This window comes from Gracilinanus agilis, chromosome 1 (assembly GCF_016433145.1).
Source record: "Gracilinanus agilis isolate LMUSP501 chromosome 1, AgileGrace, whole genome shotgun sequence".
Lineage (NCBI taxonomy): Eukaryota > Metazoa > Chordata > Mammalia > Didelphimorphia > Didelphidae > Gracilinanus > Gracilinanus agilis.
The window spans coordinates 779,763,135-779,779,557 of NC_058130.1; the positions used below are offsets into that span (position 1 = coordinate 779,763,135).

The window sequence follows — 16,423 nt, forward strand, 5'->3', positions numbered from 1 at the left end:
TACGTTTTCTATCAAATCATGCCTTATCTATTGAAGGGAGGGCAAGGAGGGAGGGAGTTAACTGGACATTTTAATGTAAAAAAAATGAACAAATTTAAATTTAAAAAATTCTGGAAGTAGAATTAGAAGACCTGCGGTCATGTCCTGACTGACACTGGCTGGGTGACTCTCAATGAATCACTTTTCCTCTCTCTGCCCTAAATTCATTGTTTCTACAGCCACAATGGCAGATTTGCTGCAACTTTTGAACATCTTCCACATCCCAGTTCTGTCTTTGCACAAGGCATTCCCCCTGCCCCAAATGCTCTTCCTCCTCCCCTCTGCCTCTGAAGGATGACTGCTAACTTCCTTCAAAATTCAGTCAGTACTATCTCCTGGATGGTTCCTCTCTCCTCCTGCTGTGAGTGCTCCCTAAAATTTTCTTGCAGTGGAAGATATTGTCCCCCACCCCATAGTAGAATGTACCCTCTTTGAGAGCAAGGGCTGCTTTGATCTTGTTTCTACATTTCCAGTATGTAGCATAAATACCCACTGAATAAATAAGGTCAATGGAAATTGTGATGCCATTTAGTTGAAACAGTCTCTTAAGTGATCATGTGTTACCATGTGTGTGTTAGTTGATCAGATTCTTTTGATAGGGGTACTTTCTTGAAGTCAGGGTGCAAAGGGTGATTTATGGGAGTGCACTAGAGGACAGCTGAGTTGGGAAGGGTAGATGAATGGATCACTCAAAATTCTGGAATGTCAGATCTGGCAGAGACCTCAGGGATCTCTAATCCAGAATTCACCAGAAATCCCCACTTTAACGTCCATAGAAAATGCCCATTCAACCTCCACTTGGAGACCTCCAGGGTTGAGGAGCTCACTACCTTCCAAGGCAGACTGTCCCATTTCTGAATAATTCTAATTATTAGGAAGTTTTTCCTTACCCCAAGCCTAATTCTGACTCTGCAAAGCTAGAAGTGCTCCTTGAGGGTATCGAATCCAATCCTCTCATTTTACAGCTCCTTTGTATCCTCGGTGGTCAGCACAGGACCTGGCACACTCTAAGAGCTTAATAAATGTTTGTTGACTGACTGGCAGACAGGATTCTCTTAGACTAAGAAGAATATCTTCCTACATATACGGGGGTAACCTTAAGAGAGGTTGTGTCACTTACATTTGTCTCAATCAGTGTAACACCGATTCCTGAGGCTGCCCCTGTCCCACCCAATCCTACAAAACTGCTACTGCCAATATTACTGGCAAAGAGAGAAGCGCCAATCTGAAAAACAAAAGAAGAACATGTTGAAATCAGCTTGGGAAATCACTGGAGCCTTTTATAGGAATGTGGGATCTTGGGAAGTAGAAGGGATTTGGGGGAATAGAATATGACTTCCATTTATCCAGGCATTATATTCCCAAACTCTTCACATGAATTGAAGATTGGGCATAATAGCAAAACATCATTTAATAAATCTTCCATATATGTGTATAACAAGGCACTTAATGACTTTTCTTAGGCTTATCAGACCCAATAGCATTACTACTTTTGTTCTTTGGGGCCATTATTAATAACTAAATAGCATTAATAAAACTGAAAATGCTGCTCTGGTGGGGATACAGCTTGTTACAAGAGAGAACTCTAGTTGAAGACTGATATGGGAGCTGATAATATTTGGAACAAAACAATGTAATGACACACGAATGCTTCTCAGAGTGCGAATGGGCATGGCTGGGTGAAGTGCTTTGGGAAATTGAGGAGGATTTAACATGTAATTGAAATGTTTGATTTTATGTATTTTTTCTGCCTTTATTTTTTAAAATTGCCAGTTATGTATACCTGAATTCACATGTATCGAATTCACATAAAGTAAGGTCCTTCTATATCTACTCCAACTCCCTCCTTTTACAGAAGAGGAAACTGAAGTCCACAGAGGAGAGGGTTACTACCCAGCTAGTGAGTAATAGAGGTAGGATTCCAACCCATCTTTTCTTGGGGTTGTTAATCCCAGCTTGATGGCTTGGCTCCTTTCCATGACAATAGTAACTGGATACTTCTCCTTGTCACTCTGGCCAGTCTACTATGTGCCACTGGCTCTTGGATCTCCCAAGCTGACATATAGCCCTTCCTTTCTCATTCATTTTTCTCCCAGATTCCTGGTGAGGTCAAAAGATCTTGGATCAAGAAATAAAACTGCAGAAAGGGCAGAGTAGGGGGACAGAGCCCATTGGCATCCTCACTGAGTCTCTCTCTCTCAAGCACATCACCTTCTTTCTCATCTGTATTTTTCTCCTGGTCATTGGGGAAGAACTCAAGTCTTCTTTTCCCTATTCCTTGCTTCCATTCTAAACAAGTGCACAATAGAGAAGGAAGTCAAGCTCTGTGTGCAGTCCTAGGTGAAGCCCAGCCTTTCTCTCCTTTCTCTTCTCTCTTTTATTTCAGTTCTTCACCTGAGCTTCAGGCTTCTCAAGACTGAATCTTGGGAGAGGGTTTTGATGGCTGGTATTTACATGAATGACAAAGGGATGGAGGGGAACATACTTACTGGCCACCACACCATGTCCCGGCCAGCCAGGAAGAAGCCTCCCACTGATGATCTACTGGTCCTCAGCATGGCCTGATGAGAAAAGAGCAAACAGGTCACCAGACAGGACAGAACTGGAGACATACAACAGAACTGGCACCCAGATTGCTGAGAGGTGACATCTGCCGCTCCGAGAAGCAAAGGGAGATTCTTCCCCCCAACGTCCAGTCCTCCTGCTCTGGAAACACATCACAGTAGGGCTTCATTCAAAAACCTAGAATCACTGAATCTCAAGACTCAGAAGGGGCCATCTATGCCAACCTCCCTCTCTAACTCTGGTCTCCTTCCTCTTCAAATAGGTTCAGTTATTTATATTTTTTAGAGAGCAAAACTCTTTTTAGGAGCACTTTGCCTCTGATAGAAATCTATTATTTTATTATTATTAAACTATAATTAAACTATTTAAAATCAATTAAATATTCATTTGTTATTAATTAATATTAATTAAACTATATTAAACTATAATTAAACTATTTAAAAATCAATTAAATATTAATTTGTTATTAATTAAACTATATTAAACTATAATTAATGATTTAAAGTTATTTAAAAATCAATTAAANCATCACAGTAGGGCTTCATTCAAAAACCTAGAATCACTGAATCTCAAGACTCAGAAGGGGCCATCTATGCCAACCTCCCTCTCTAACTCTGGTCTCCTTCCTCTTCAAATAGGTTCAGTTATTTATATTTTTTAGAGAGCAAAACTCTTTTTAGGAGCACTTTGCCTCTGATAGAAATCTATTATTTTATTATTATTAAACTATAATTAAACTATTTAAAATCAATTAAATATTCATTTGTTATTAATTAATATTAATTAAACTATATTAAACTATAATTAAACTATTTAAAAATCAATTAAATATTAATTTGTTATTAATTAAACTATATTAAACTATAATTAATGATTTAAAGTTAATTAAATATTACTTTATTATTAATTAATATTAATTAAACTATATTAAAATATAATTAAACTATTTTAAATTAATTAACTATCAATTTATCATTAATTAATATTAATTAAGCTGTTATTAAACTATAATTAATTAAACTATTTTTAAACTAATTAAATATTAATTTATTGTTGATTAATATTAATTGAACTATATTAAATTATAATTAAACTATATTAAAGCTATATTAAACTAAGAAAGACTGATTTGCCATTGAGGTTATCAAGAAAATGTATGATTTCTAATCCTTATTATGTTCAACCTCCAGTATAAAATCTTCTGTTCAGGAGGGACCTCAGAGGACACGTGTGGAGACAGTTCAGCATTGGAATCTAAACTCAGTTTGATCCTGGGAATGGCGCCACAACCTGAGCTCCTACGTTCTGAACCTGAACTGCTCAAAGGAAAGGTCTCTTTTGCCTTCTCCAGGTTTGCTCTATGTTTCTCTCATGGTCTAGCAAAAGAACAAAAAGAAATATCCCCCAGCAGCAATCATGTCATGCCCCTGTGGCTTCATCCATATAGCAATAGCCTGATAGGATCATAGACTGACCGGTCACTAGAAGAAAACGGACAAGTCACTTAGTCCAATCCCTTCATTTTGCAGATTAGGAAACTGAGGTCCAGAAATGTTAAGTGATGAATAGTAATTGTTCAAAAGTAGAATTTTGACCCCGAGGGGGCTATAGTGACAGGTCAATCTCCAGTCTTCCATGAGAGCAGTTTCAATAGCAAGCTTCAAAATCCATCCAAGCACCCTCCTCCCATCTGGGGAATAACTGGGTCTCTCTGTAGTGGGTCCATGACTTACCCAGCTGAAGACAGCTTTAAATGCATAGGACAGTGGGAAGAACACTGGTCTCAGAGACCAGGGACCCAAATTTAACTCCAGGCTCCACCGTGAACTAGAACCCTGGGCAAGTCTCTTACCATCTCTAAATTTCTTCCATCCATAAGATGAAGGATTGGACATTTTCCTTCTAAGTCTAGTCCTAGGGTGCTCTGACCTCTAGGAATCTCACTACTTGATCTTTGGCCTAAAGTACCAGACTTGGAGTCAGGAAGACCTACGTTGGTATCCAGCCTCTGATATCTACTAGCTATGCAACCATGGGCAAGTCATTTAATCTCTGTCTGCCTCCATTTCTTCATCTAGAATATGTAGATACTAATAACACTAATCTCCTAGGGTTGTTGTAAAGATCAAATGAGGTAATGTTTGCCAAGTGCTTTGCCAACTTTAAAACTGTATATAAATGCCAGCTGTTGCTATCCTTCTCACTAATAATAAATAATAACTATACTATAGAAAACAATATTATTAGGAATAAGAATAGATAACAAATTATCCAATATTATGGAAAATAATAGCTACCATTTACATAGTGCTTACCATGTACCAGGCACTTTACAAAGAGTATTTCATTTGATCTTCTCAACAACCCTGGGAGGTAGGTGCTATAATTTCCCCCATTTTGTTGATGAGGAAAGAGGAAACAAAGGCAAACAGAGGTTAAATGACCCACCCAGGGTCAGGCAATAAGCACTGAATTAAGATTTGAACTCAGATCCTCCTAACTCCAGGGCTGGCACTCTATCCACTGAATCACCTAGCTGCCCCATATTGATAATAAGATTCAGCTCACAGAATTGTTGTTAGGATTAAATAAGATAATGCAAATAAGCTATTTAGGAAACCTTAAAGAATTATAGAAATGGTAGCTATTATTATTCAAGTTAATTAATAATTAATATATTGGTAACATATGAAGAAGGAAATTATGTCTTTTTTCTCCTCCTCAGAACACAACATTTAGACACATTTTAATTAAAACATAACAACTATAAAACCAGCTTACAGAATGTAGCAATTAAAATTATCTCAAGATGCTGATTTTCCTTAATTTCAATATAATTTATTCATTGACAGGTCAAGATCTCCTAATTGTGGTCAAATGAGTCTTTCAACCATCATAATACAAGTGGAAACTCCTGGCCCAGGTACATAGATACATTTTGGGAAGATCCTTATTCAGGCCCTTCCTTGAATATCTCAAGGCATTTTTAATTGATGATAGCTAATTAGGAGATGGTCCATCGAACTTTCAGCTCTTCCCCAAATTGACAGGTGAGGATTCGCCCATCCACAAGAAAGTATAGAACTTGTCAGAGTCTATGAAAGGGCCACCTTCCTCAGGACAAAGCGAATGCAAAAACTATAGAGTGAATGGAGCCAGATCTAAACAAACAAACAAACAAATAAATGAATTAATGAAGGAATTTTCTCAAGAATGATTTCTTCTCCTGGACTAGCATCTGGAGGAAGCCACCCAGCCGTGTTGGCTGGCCATAAGAAAAACTTCACATCATATTTTTCTTTTTCTGTCTAGATTTATAATTTCATCGATATAGAAGGTTCCCTCTGCCAATGCATGATGCCGCTGGCTCCACATCTTAGAAAGTCAAGGAGGGCATTAAGAGTGGTCACAGTCAGAGTGTGTAAGAGGCTAGACCTGAACTCAGAATCTGGTTAGAGTCAAGGTAACTGGCCCAGCCTGGCCATTCCTTGGGAGAAAAGAGCCCTTCTGTAGGTGCAACTCTTCTTCCCTCCATATAAACTGTCTCATCTAATATTTTTTCAAACCCTTACCTTCTTTCTTAGAATTGGTACTAAGTAATGGTTCTAAGGCAGAAGAGTGGCAAGGGTTGAGCAGTTGGGGTCAAGCAACTTGACAAGGGTCACACAACTAGGAAGTATATGAAGCCAAATTTGCACTCCAGACCTAATGTTATATATATTGAGCCATCTAGCTGCTCCTATATCATCTAATCTTGAAACAACATGAATGTAGGTAAGTAAACAAAAAATACATGTAGCATAATCTATAAGGAGGAGAGTAGAAACTTGGGGATCAGAATGGGGGTCCAGAGTCAGGGGTGTTACTTAAATTGATTCTTCAAGGAAGGATTTCAAGAAACAGAGATAATAAGGGAAGGCATTATAGGTAGGGACTCAAACTGTACAAAGTCACAGAGATAAAAAAAAAACATATTATGGTGAATAGAGAAGAGCAGATGGGCCATTTTGACTTAACTGGAGTGGATGTGATGAGGAATAATGAGGAATCATCCCAGAAAGAGAAGCTGGAGCCAGATTATAAAGGGCTTTACATGCCAATGAAAAGAGTTTTTATTTTTCCTAGATTCAGTAGGGAGCCACAGGAGCTTCTTGAGCAGAAGAAGGACATGATTACATCTGTGTTCGAGCTGCATCAATTGAGCAGTCGTATGGAGGAATAGATTGGATAGGAGACAGACTGAAAGCAGAGAGATCCAGGGAGACACTATTGCAATAGGAAAGAAGAGAGATCATGAAGGCTCACACTAGTGGGTTTGTGGCGTGGGTGAAGAGAAAAGGATAGATGTGTGAGGTGAACGAGCAGAGAAGAAGGAGCTCATAGAACCTCTCTTTCCTCAATAATATATGAGGTGATGAAATTCACTGACAAGGTTGGGGCAGGAAAAAGAAGAAATGTAGGAGGCTGAAGGAGAGAAGAGAAAGTTTGGAAGAATTGCTGTGGGGAGTGAGATAGAAATTCAATCAGGGAGGAGTGAAGAATTGATTTGTTGTGTGAGAACTCAGCTGAGGTTAGAGAACATAAATTTATGGTGGACTTGGCTCAGTGGTGTAACTTTCCTGAATGAGTCCCTTAAATTTCCTCTTTCTTAGTTACCTATTTGGACTTCTCTTGTGTCTCATGTTTGGACTTCAAATTTTTTGTTTAGGTCTGGCTAATTCCTCAGGAATGCTTGGAAATCTTCTATCTTATTGAATATCCATTTCTCCCCTCCCCCCCCCGAAAGAATATACTCAGTTTTGCTGAATAGCTGACTCTAGGTTGTAAACTCAAATCTTTTGCCTTCCTTAATATCATATTCCATGCCTTTCAATCCTTTAATATAGAAGGCACTAGGTCCTGTGTGATCCCGATTGTAGCTCCATGGTATTTGAATGGTTTCTTTCTGGCTGTTTGAAGGATTTTATCATTAGCTTGGTGCCCCTTGAATTTATCTATTAAATTCCTGGAACTTGTCATTTGAGGATTTCTTTCTGGTGATGATCTGTGAATTCTTTCAATTTTGATTTTGCTTTCTTGTTTGAGAATCTCTGGGCAGTTTTCTTTGATAATTTCTTATAATATCTTTGGTAATTTCTTGTACTATGATGTAATATATAGGGTCAATTGTATTGTTTTAATAATTTAGAATTAAATTTTCACTAACACCAGTTTGATTAGTGGTAGGTTGAACTCACAGTTGTTTAAAGAAACTTTTTCACTCTTGTGTAAGCACTGAATTAGATTTATAGCTTGAGCTGCAAAATTCAAAGTGTAATCATTTGCAGACAGGAACTGGATAAATGGTAACAAGACACATAGTATATACAGAATTTTGATATCATAATCAGGAATTTTCTAAGTCTTGCACAATTAAGATGTTACTTTCATCATTTAGGAAACATTTCACTGATTAAATTTTACCAATACCATGAGGATCTAACATTTGTGGTATATATTTTGCAGTCAAGGTTTTTCTTGATCATGGCTTTAGGTAGTACAGTAATTCTCAAAAGTCTCTTCTAGATCTATTTTCTAGGCCAGTTGTTTTGTCAATAAGATATTTCATGTTTTCTCTGTTTTTTCATTCCTTTGATTCTGCTTTATTGTTTCTTGGTTTCTCATGAAATCATTAGTTTCTAGATGGTCAACTCTGATTATTAAGACCTAGTTTTCCTCTGTCAGTTTTTGGTTCTCCTTTTTCAATTGACTCATTTCTTCTTGCATCACTTTCCTTTCTGCTTGCATCACTTTTATTTCTCTTTCCCACTTTTCTGCCTATCTTATTTGATTTTTGAAGTTTTTTTTGTCTCTTCTAGAATCTGGGTCCAATCCATATTTTTCTTTTGGACTTTGCATGTGTTTCCTTTGCTTTCACTGTCCCCTTCTGTGTCTGTACCTTGCTCTTTGTCTCCATAAAAATTCTTTAGAGTTAGGTGATTTTGTGTTGTTTGCTCATTTTCCCCATCTTATTAAAGGTAGACTCTGTTCTCTGGGAAGTTGGGATACCCTCTTAAATTTCATTCCTTCCTTAATGGTATTTTTAGCTTATTTGGGTTTTTTTTACCAGTCTCAGTTCTTATAGGATGATGTGATGGTCTGAGGGCTGAGAGCTCTAAGAGCCCCCTCCCCCTTCTGATTCAATTGACTCTTGAGATACTGATAACGTAAAGAATTTCCTCAAGCTTGGCCATAAGCTTTTGATCTCACTTTGAATTTGATCAGGTCAGGAGCTGATCAAATTCTAGCCCCAGGCTTAGGCTCAACTTTTTGGGCTCACTCTGTACTTAATCCAATAAGGCACATCCTTGATTTCCCTGTCCTAGATCTCCACCCTTAATTTTGGGCAAAAAGATACTGGGGGCCCTCCATGTGAACTGTGTTCTCACCCCAAAGTGTGAACTATGTTCTTATCCCAAGCCCAGACTGGGATTCCTGGCTTCTGTCTGGGCCCCCACAGATCAGCCCACTTCAGCCCAGATTTCCCTGGGCGAGGACTCTGGACTTCTCCACAGGTTTGAAATTTCAAGGGGTGTTGGTTGGCTTGCACCACTATTTGCCCAGGTATGATCTTGAATGTTAGCTTGGGATTAGGTTCCAAACCTGGGACAGCAGATGTGAGGAAGAGGGGTGGTGTATGTGGCTTGCTCTTGGTTTGCTCTTCCCTCCTTATTATAGCCTATTGCTGACTCTGCTGTTCTCTCACCCCAGTGCCTCAGATATTCTCTCCCTACCTTTTGGTTTTCTTTTCTTGAAAGTTGTTTCACTCTGTCTCTTTGTTGGTTCATTGACTCCTGTATTTGCTTTGTGGTGATATTTTAATCTTGGTCAGAGAAGATTCTTATGGTGACATAGAGCTGTTCTGGTTCACTCCACCATCTTGGCTCCACTCCCAGAACTCTTCATATAACTTTCTTTAATTCTGTTCAGCAGCTCATGAATAGAAGGGGTAGAGGAGGTGGGGAGTTGATGAGGCATGGACATCAACAGAACAAAGGAGCAAGGGATTTGAGAGTATCAGACTAACCAACCATGACATCAAGAATTGAAAGGGAGGAAAGGGAAGCCAGAGCAGGAGTGATGGCCAAAGGACTAGATAGAATGGTGAGAATGAAGCATAGACTTAGGAGGAGTGAGGCACAAAGAGAGAGGTGCCCATAGGAAGTAATGGTCTTACATAGAGAAATTTCAGATTTCTCAATCTGAAAGTTGAACAATTGTAGGCAATCAACTACTAGGTGACTTTAGACAAATCACTTCCCTTGACCTCAGTTTCCTGAGGCATAAAATGAAGGGAGTGAACTTTATAGGTCTCTAAGTTTTGTTCCAGCCCCTCATCTATGATGCTATGACAATCTTGTATGGAGTGGAGGAGCAGGTCATGAGAGTAGGGAAGGCTGGTGACCAGTCTACCTAGGCTGCTCATCATGTATACCTAAGTCCCCAAGGATAATGACAGGGATGGAGTGAAGAGAAAGAATGTGAGACAAGTGCAGACCTCCTAGGGGTCAGTTGGTAAGTGCTGGCCAGGCTCTGGATGGGATAGAAGGGGGAATTTCTTTCTATAAACCTCCAAAAAGGAGAAATAGTTGAGAGATGATGGCAGAGGGGATGGTCTGGAAGTGCTGATGGTGAGCAAGGAGTCTTTCCACTTCTCTTCCTGGATCAGTTTCCTCGGGGCAGGAGAAAAGGTTCATCTAACTCTGGAAAAGATGACCAGGGATGCAGGGTCTCCTGGGATGGGAGGGGAGGGAGGAGGAGCCAGGTCTTGTGCAGGTCAGAATATAGGGGTGTAGCAAGTAGAGATATGGGATCAAGGGGAATTTGGGAACTAGAATGGGAGGAGGAGGAGACTAGATAGCAAAATGGAAGGGACTTGAGAAGGAGCTTACCTAAGACAGGTGGTGATGAGAGAAAGAGAGTGGTTTCACTGGGTGCAGGTGAGGGGGTGTCTATATCATGTGAATTAAAACAGGAGGATTTAGGAGCTTGAGACCATAGAATGAGGCAATTTGCCTAAGGGTCTCACCCTCCAGGTATCTGTTTATAGTTGAGGTGGATAAACTCTGCTCTAATGTGGAAAGAGCATTAGATTGCTGTTGGAGATTCTGGGTTCAAATCCCAGCTCTGATCTTTACTATCCATAATTCTGATCATATCACTTAAATCTTCAGATCTCAGATTCTTCATCTGTAAAATGAGGGATTTGAAAGAGATGATCACTGAAGTCTCTTCCTTCTTCAAATCTATAATCCATTGAACCTTTGCTTGAAGACCTCTAGTGAGACAGAACCCACTGCTTCCTGAGGGAAGTCTATCTCGCTAGGTAGAACAAGGTTTCTCTTGTTCATTTTAAAGATTAGGAAACTAAGACCTGAAGGAGAACCTGAGATACCTCCTATTTCTATGAAGCTTGACATTGAGCTTTACAGTCCCTTAAGACTGCCAGATGGATAGAATGGGTGAGATTATCTCCATTTTACACATAAGGAAACTGAGGCTTTAAGAGGTGAAAAAACTCATTCAAATTCCCACGGACATGGGATGAGAAAACCAGACTCTTGAATTCAGGTCATTTCTTCCCCATCCCACTGAACACATAGACAGGACCCTTTCCCTTTCCTTCACAGGCAGTTTATCTCTCCTCATTGGTCTGCCACATTAAATGCCTTGCCCTACCCCTTGTTTGGGGGAGAGAAAGGGACACAGCTGGCTGCCCACTGCTGGGATAAATTGATGACAATTCTCCAGCTTCCCTACCTCATCCCCACTTCCTAAAGCTCTACAGTCAAAGAATAGACTTGCTGAGCATGGGAAGTAAAAGGAACTTTAGAGCAGAAGATGTCCAAGCACAGTAACCTCAGAGAAAAGAGAGGCTTGAGGCCATGAGATGTCAGGGGCAGGAGTTTATTCTTTTCATTTTACAGTTGGGGAAACAGCCTAGAGGGAGGAAGAGGCTTGCCCCATTGATAATAATGCTGTAATAAGTGAGGGTGCTCTGAATCCTGTCCCCTCACCTCCTCACTGCTGTGCCTCCTTCTACCCACCAATCCCGCCTTGTCCCCCTGCCTTGTCCCCCACTTACCCATATCCCCACAGCCAAGACCACCAGGAAGTAGATGACAATGACAGAGATGTCTGCTGCATTCTTGATACGGTCCGACGGGTGGGGAGGTGCGGGGGTTCCAGTGGAGACAATGGGGCTCACAGTGGCGTCCATAGCTAAAGCCGGCTTCAGTACTCTCCTACTCTTGGGGTGGCCAGTCCCTACCTGCCCACAGCCCGCTGCTCACCTCTTTATGGTGGCTCTTCTCCAGGCTCTGTTGGCCATCTGTGTTAATGATCAGCCCAGGTCTGCCAAGGGGAGGGCAGAGGAGGAGGGCACAATCCCGAGGGGGACTAGAAGAAGGGCAGGGCAGAGGAGGAGAGTGCCCCAGCTGGTGTGGGGAGAGGGTGTCTCTGTGCTCCGAAGAAGAGGAGTGAGGAAAAGGGGGAAGCTTCCCTAATTAGTGGCTCATTAAAGGAAAGAGATTTGGAGGTTGGGGAGGAGAGAGAGGGAAGACTCCCCAGGAACTGGGGTGAGGACAAGGGAAAATTGCACCTGGCAGAGCAGAGCTAACCCTTCCTCCGCATGACAGCTCTTCATTGAGCACAGCTCTTCATGTCCCCCTGAGTCTTCTCTTCTCCCACTTAAACATACCCATTTCTTTCACTAGGTCCTCTAAGGACATGGCCTCAGGGCCCTTCCCTGCCTCCTCTGGCCATTCTCCCCCTTATCAGTGTTCATCAGGTTGCTCATTCTTTAGATGGCCCTTTGCTCCTCCAAGTAATATTATCTTTATCCTTGGGTGTGTATATTCTGCCTTCTGCACTCAAATGATAAGGTGTTTTGTAAACCTTACAGTGCTATATAAATGTTGGCTATTAATAATAATGATAACATATGTATTATAAAGATAATAATCCTTATAATGATGAGACAGCATAACTAGAAGGCTAGAGACAAAAAGAGGAAGATCTAGGTTCAAGATCTGCCTTTGACGAACTGACTGTGTGACCCTGGGTAAGTTACTTCACTTTTTAGTGCTATAAATCTGATGTCCAGGGGACCATGGCATAAACAAGAGGGAAGATTGGCTACATCTCAAGGTTCTTATGATAGTCGATTGTAGGCTTGTCTCCAGCAAAATTCCACTCCTACCCTTTACCCCAACATATCTCTCAACACTCCCATCTTTTTGCCCTTCTTACTCCTGGCATCTCCTGCCTGGGCTAGATTCATTCCCTAAAGACTTAAACCAAAGGGGATCCAGGTACCTAAAGGCAATATTCACTTATTCCCCTCCCCAATAGAGCCCGGCCTTCCCCCCATCCCCAATGAATCACTTTGAGATTGCTCCATGTGCCCCATAATTGATAGGATCTTCTCTTTGAGGCAATGTGTAAAGAAGTAAGATGCACTTGGATACACTTTTCATTTTGGGCTGGGGCTGGGATTGCATCCCATATCTGATTACATCATCTTCCCCCCCCCCCCCAAACTCTCCCTCATCATAATTATCCTACTACTATCATGGACATGATCATCCTCCCAGTGACTCCAAAAGGAAGGCATGCTCCTTAGCCTATTCACATATGCCTCAAGTCTCTTTATCCAGGGATCTACACTGAAAGTTTTTTGGTAATTTGGAAACTTTGAGTGTTTTAAATATAATGTTTATTAAAAAACATCATCCTTAAATTTGAAATGGATTAATGATATATCCAGGAAATTGTGGGCAACATTTGATGATAATGGTAATGATAACTCCCTCAAATTCCAACAGGGAAAGTGAGGCAACCACAACAAAGTAGAGGGAATATTAGCCAGGATGACGCACCTACAGGGTTTCATTTGCCTTGAAACTGTTAAAGTCCATGTGAAGATCTGTAGAGAATTCTAGGCTTTTACTAAACTAGACTCTGGAGACATCACTGGGCACTCCAGCTAGCAGGATGAAACTGTCTTATGAATCTAAAAAAATAAAAAGACAGGATAACCTAGGGCTGTAGGTTGCTCTTACTTAAAATTCCTGTGAGCTTAGCTAGATGAATATAGATATCCTTCATTCTTTCTGTTCAAGAAAAGCAAGATTACATCAGAACAAATCAGAAATATGAATATCTCACAGGCTAGAAATGCTTCACTGTCAATGGTTGAAAGCAAGCAAACAATTTTATATCTGTTAAGTGGCTTGTGAAGAGTAATACTTTTATTATATTTCAGGAATCTCTCATAACAAAAAATGGAAAGAGATCTCACCATCTTTAGGCTAGAGAATCATATTATTTTTTAAAATAATACCTTTAACTCCAAGTCAAACAACAACATATTGCCAATTCATGCAGGACAACCATTTATTTTTTGAATACAAAATATTTTATTTTATTTTTGTTGTTTACACTGAAGAATCCAGGTAAGCTTCATTCATACATAAATGAGGAAACTGAGTCTAGGAAAAAGAAGGCTTTCTTTTTGCCCCCAAAAGACACATAGTGGTACTCAAGCCTAGAGTTTAGGTCTTTGGGCTCTCATTCAGTACTCTGCATAGTATGCATAGTATAGGTTAGGTCACCCAGCAAAAATCTTTCCTGGGCCAGGAAACATTGATAATGTTGTTGATGTTGATGATGATGTTGTTGCTGTTGTTGATGATGATGATTGAATTTGCAGTTGGAGGTTTTCCTTCCATTTGAACCTTTCTGACCACTGTAATGATTAAAATTTTCTTGAAGACTGTCTCCAACATCTTTCTTCCTTCCATTGTATTGGTCTTCTCCCCACCTCCCCCATGCACTTCTTTATGCAATATATATTTGCCCTATTTTATCTCTTTTCCAATTTCTCTTAGTATTATCCTCTTTTTTTACACCTAGTTTTTAATATTTTTGACATATCCTATACAGTTTGTTATTGTACCCTCTAAGTATACTTCTTCTGGATATCCTGATAATAATTGCAATTTTTAAGAGTTACCAATATCATCTTTTCTTATGGGCATACAAATCATTTGAATTTATTGGACCCCTTAAGAAAAAATTTCCCCCTTTCTTAATTACCTTTTGGTGATTCTCTTGAGTTCTGTGTTTGGACATCAAATTTTCTGTTTAAGTCAGGTCTTTTTCTTTAGGAATGTTTGGAAGTCTTCTATTTTATTTAAATGACCATACTTTCCCCTGCAAAAATATAGTCAATTTTGATGGGTAGTTGATTCTTGACTAAAGACCCAGTTCCCTTGCTTTCTGGAATAGCATATTCCATGCTTTCTGGTCCTTCTGCGTGTATACAGCCAGGTCCTGTGTTATCCTAACTGTGGTTCCATGATAACTGAATGATTTCTTCTTAATAGTATCTTTTCCTTGTTCTAGTAGTTCTTGAATTTGGCTATACACATTCCTGGGCATTGTCAGTTGGGGATTAAATGTAGGAGCATTTAAATAGCTCAAAAATCTAAATAATTTTGGAAAGGAACCAAACATGGAATATTTGTAAAGTTCTTCACCCCCTTACGCTCAGACATTAATGCCTTTCTTAACAAGACAAGGCATGTCTATTACCAAAGGATGAGAATAATTACATTCAAAGTTGAGCTTATGTTATTAAAAGAAGTTATAAGAAAGGAACATAGTGAAGAGCAAAATATGTATTCCAAAAAATTACAGGGTTATAATGAACAACTTATTATCTATCCAGTAATCATCACACTTTTGGTATTCATCTTCAGTCACACCCAACTCTCTGAGACTCCATTTGGGGTTTTCTTGGCAAAGATCATGGAATGGTTTTGCTATTTCCTTCTCCAGCTCATTTTAAAAATGAGGAAACTGAGGCAAACAGGGTTAAATGACTTGCCCATGGTCACATAACTAATAAGTATCTGAGGTTGGATTTGAACTCATATATTCAGGTCCAGGTTGCTATTATCTCTGCCCCTTAGTTGCCCCAAAGCACAATGACATACATATTGCCTTTGTATTAATGATTGCAAAGCTTTCTACTCAGTTCTGAATTCATGGTGTATTCATGTTCTTAAAAAGAAATCTTTACCTTCTGTCTTATTTTTTTTAATTTTTAGAAAACTTTTTTTCCATGGTTACATGATTCATGTTCTTGCTCTCCCTCTCTCCCCCGCCCAGTAGCTGATGCACATTTCCACTGGTTTCTTCCTGTATCATCGATCAAGACCTATTTCCATATTATTGAAAATTGTTCTAGGGTAGTCATTAAGAGTCTATATCCAAATTGTGTCTGCATCAACCCATGTGTTCAAGCAGTTGTTTTTCTTCTGTGTTTCCACTCCTATAATTCTTCCTCTGAATGTGGGTAGCATTCTTTTCCATAAATCCCTCAGAATTGTTCTGGGTCATTGCATTGCTGCTAGTACAGAAGTCCATTACATTCAATTTTACCACAGTATATCAGTCTCTGTGTATAATGTTCTCCTGGTTCTGCTCCTTTCACTCTGCATCACTTCCTGGAAGTCATTCCAGTTCACATGGAATTCCTCCAATTTATTATTCCTTTTAGCACAACAGTATTCCATCACCAGCATATACCACTATTTGTTCAGCCATTCCCAAATTGAATAGGGAGTGACTTACCTTTTGTCTTAGATTCAGTACTAAGTATCTGTTCCAAAGCAGAAAGGTGGAAAAGGTTAGTCAATTGGGGTTAAGTGACTTACTCAAAGTCACACAACTAGAGAGTATCTGAGGATAGATTTGAACCCAGGATCTCCCA

At 39.6% G+C, this 16,423-nt stretch overlaps 1 protein-coding gene across 1 annotated transcript in view; it reads right to left on the minus strand.

The window, feature by feature from the left end:
- Positions 1-11,863, minus strand: part of LOC123232448 (solute carrier family 5 member 4-like) — a 55,846-nt gene extending 43,983 nt beyond the window's left edge. The window contains exons 1-3 of the mRNA XM_044658896.1: positions 11,729-11,863; positions 2,529-2,600; positions 1,160-1,264 (exon numbers count right to left, since the gene is read on the minus strand). Of these exons, the coding sequence (XP_044514831.1) occupies positions 1,160-1,264; positions 2,529-2,600; positions 11,729-11,863 (312 nt within the window). The remainder of the gene's footprint in view (positions 1-1,159; positions 1,265-2,528; positions 2,601-11,728) is intronic.
- Positions 11,864-16,423: the final 4,560 nt, after the last annotated feature.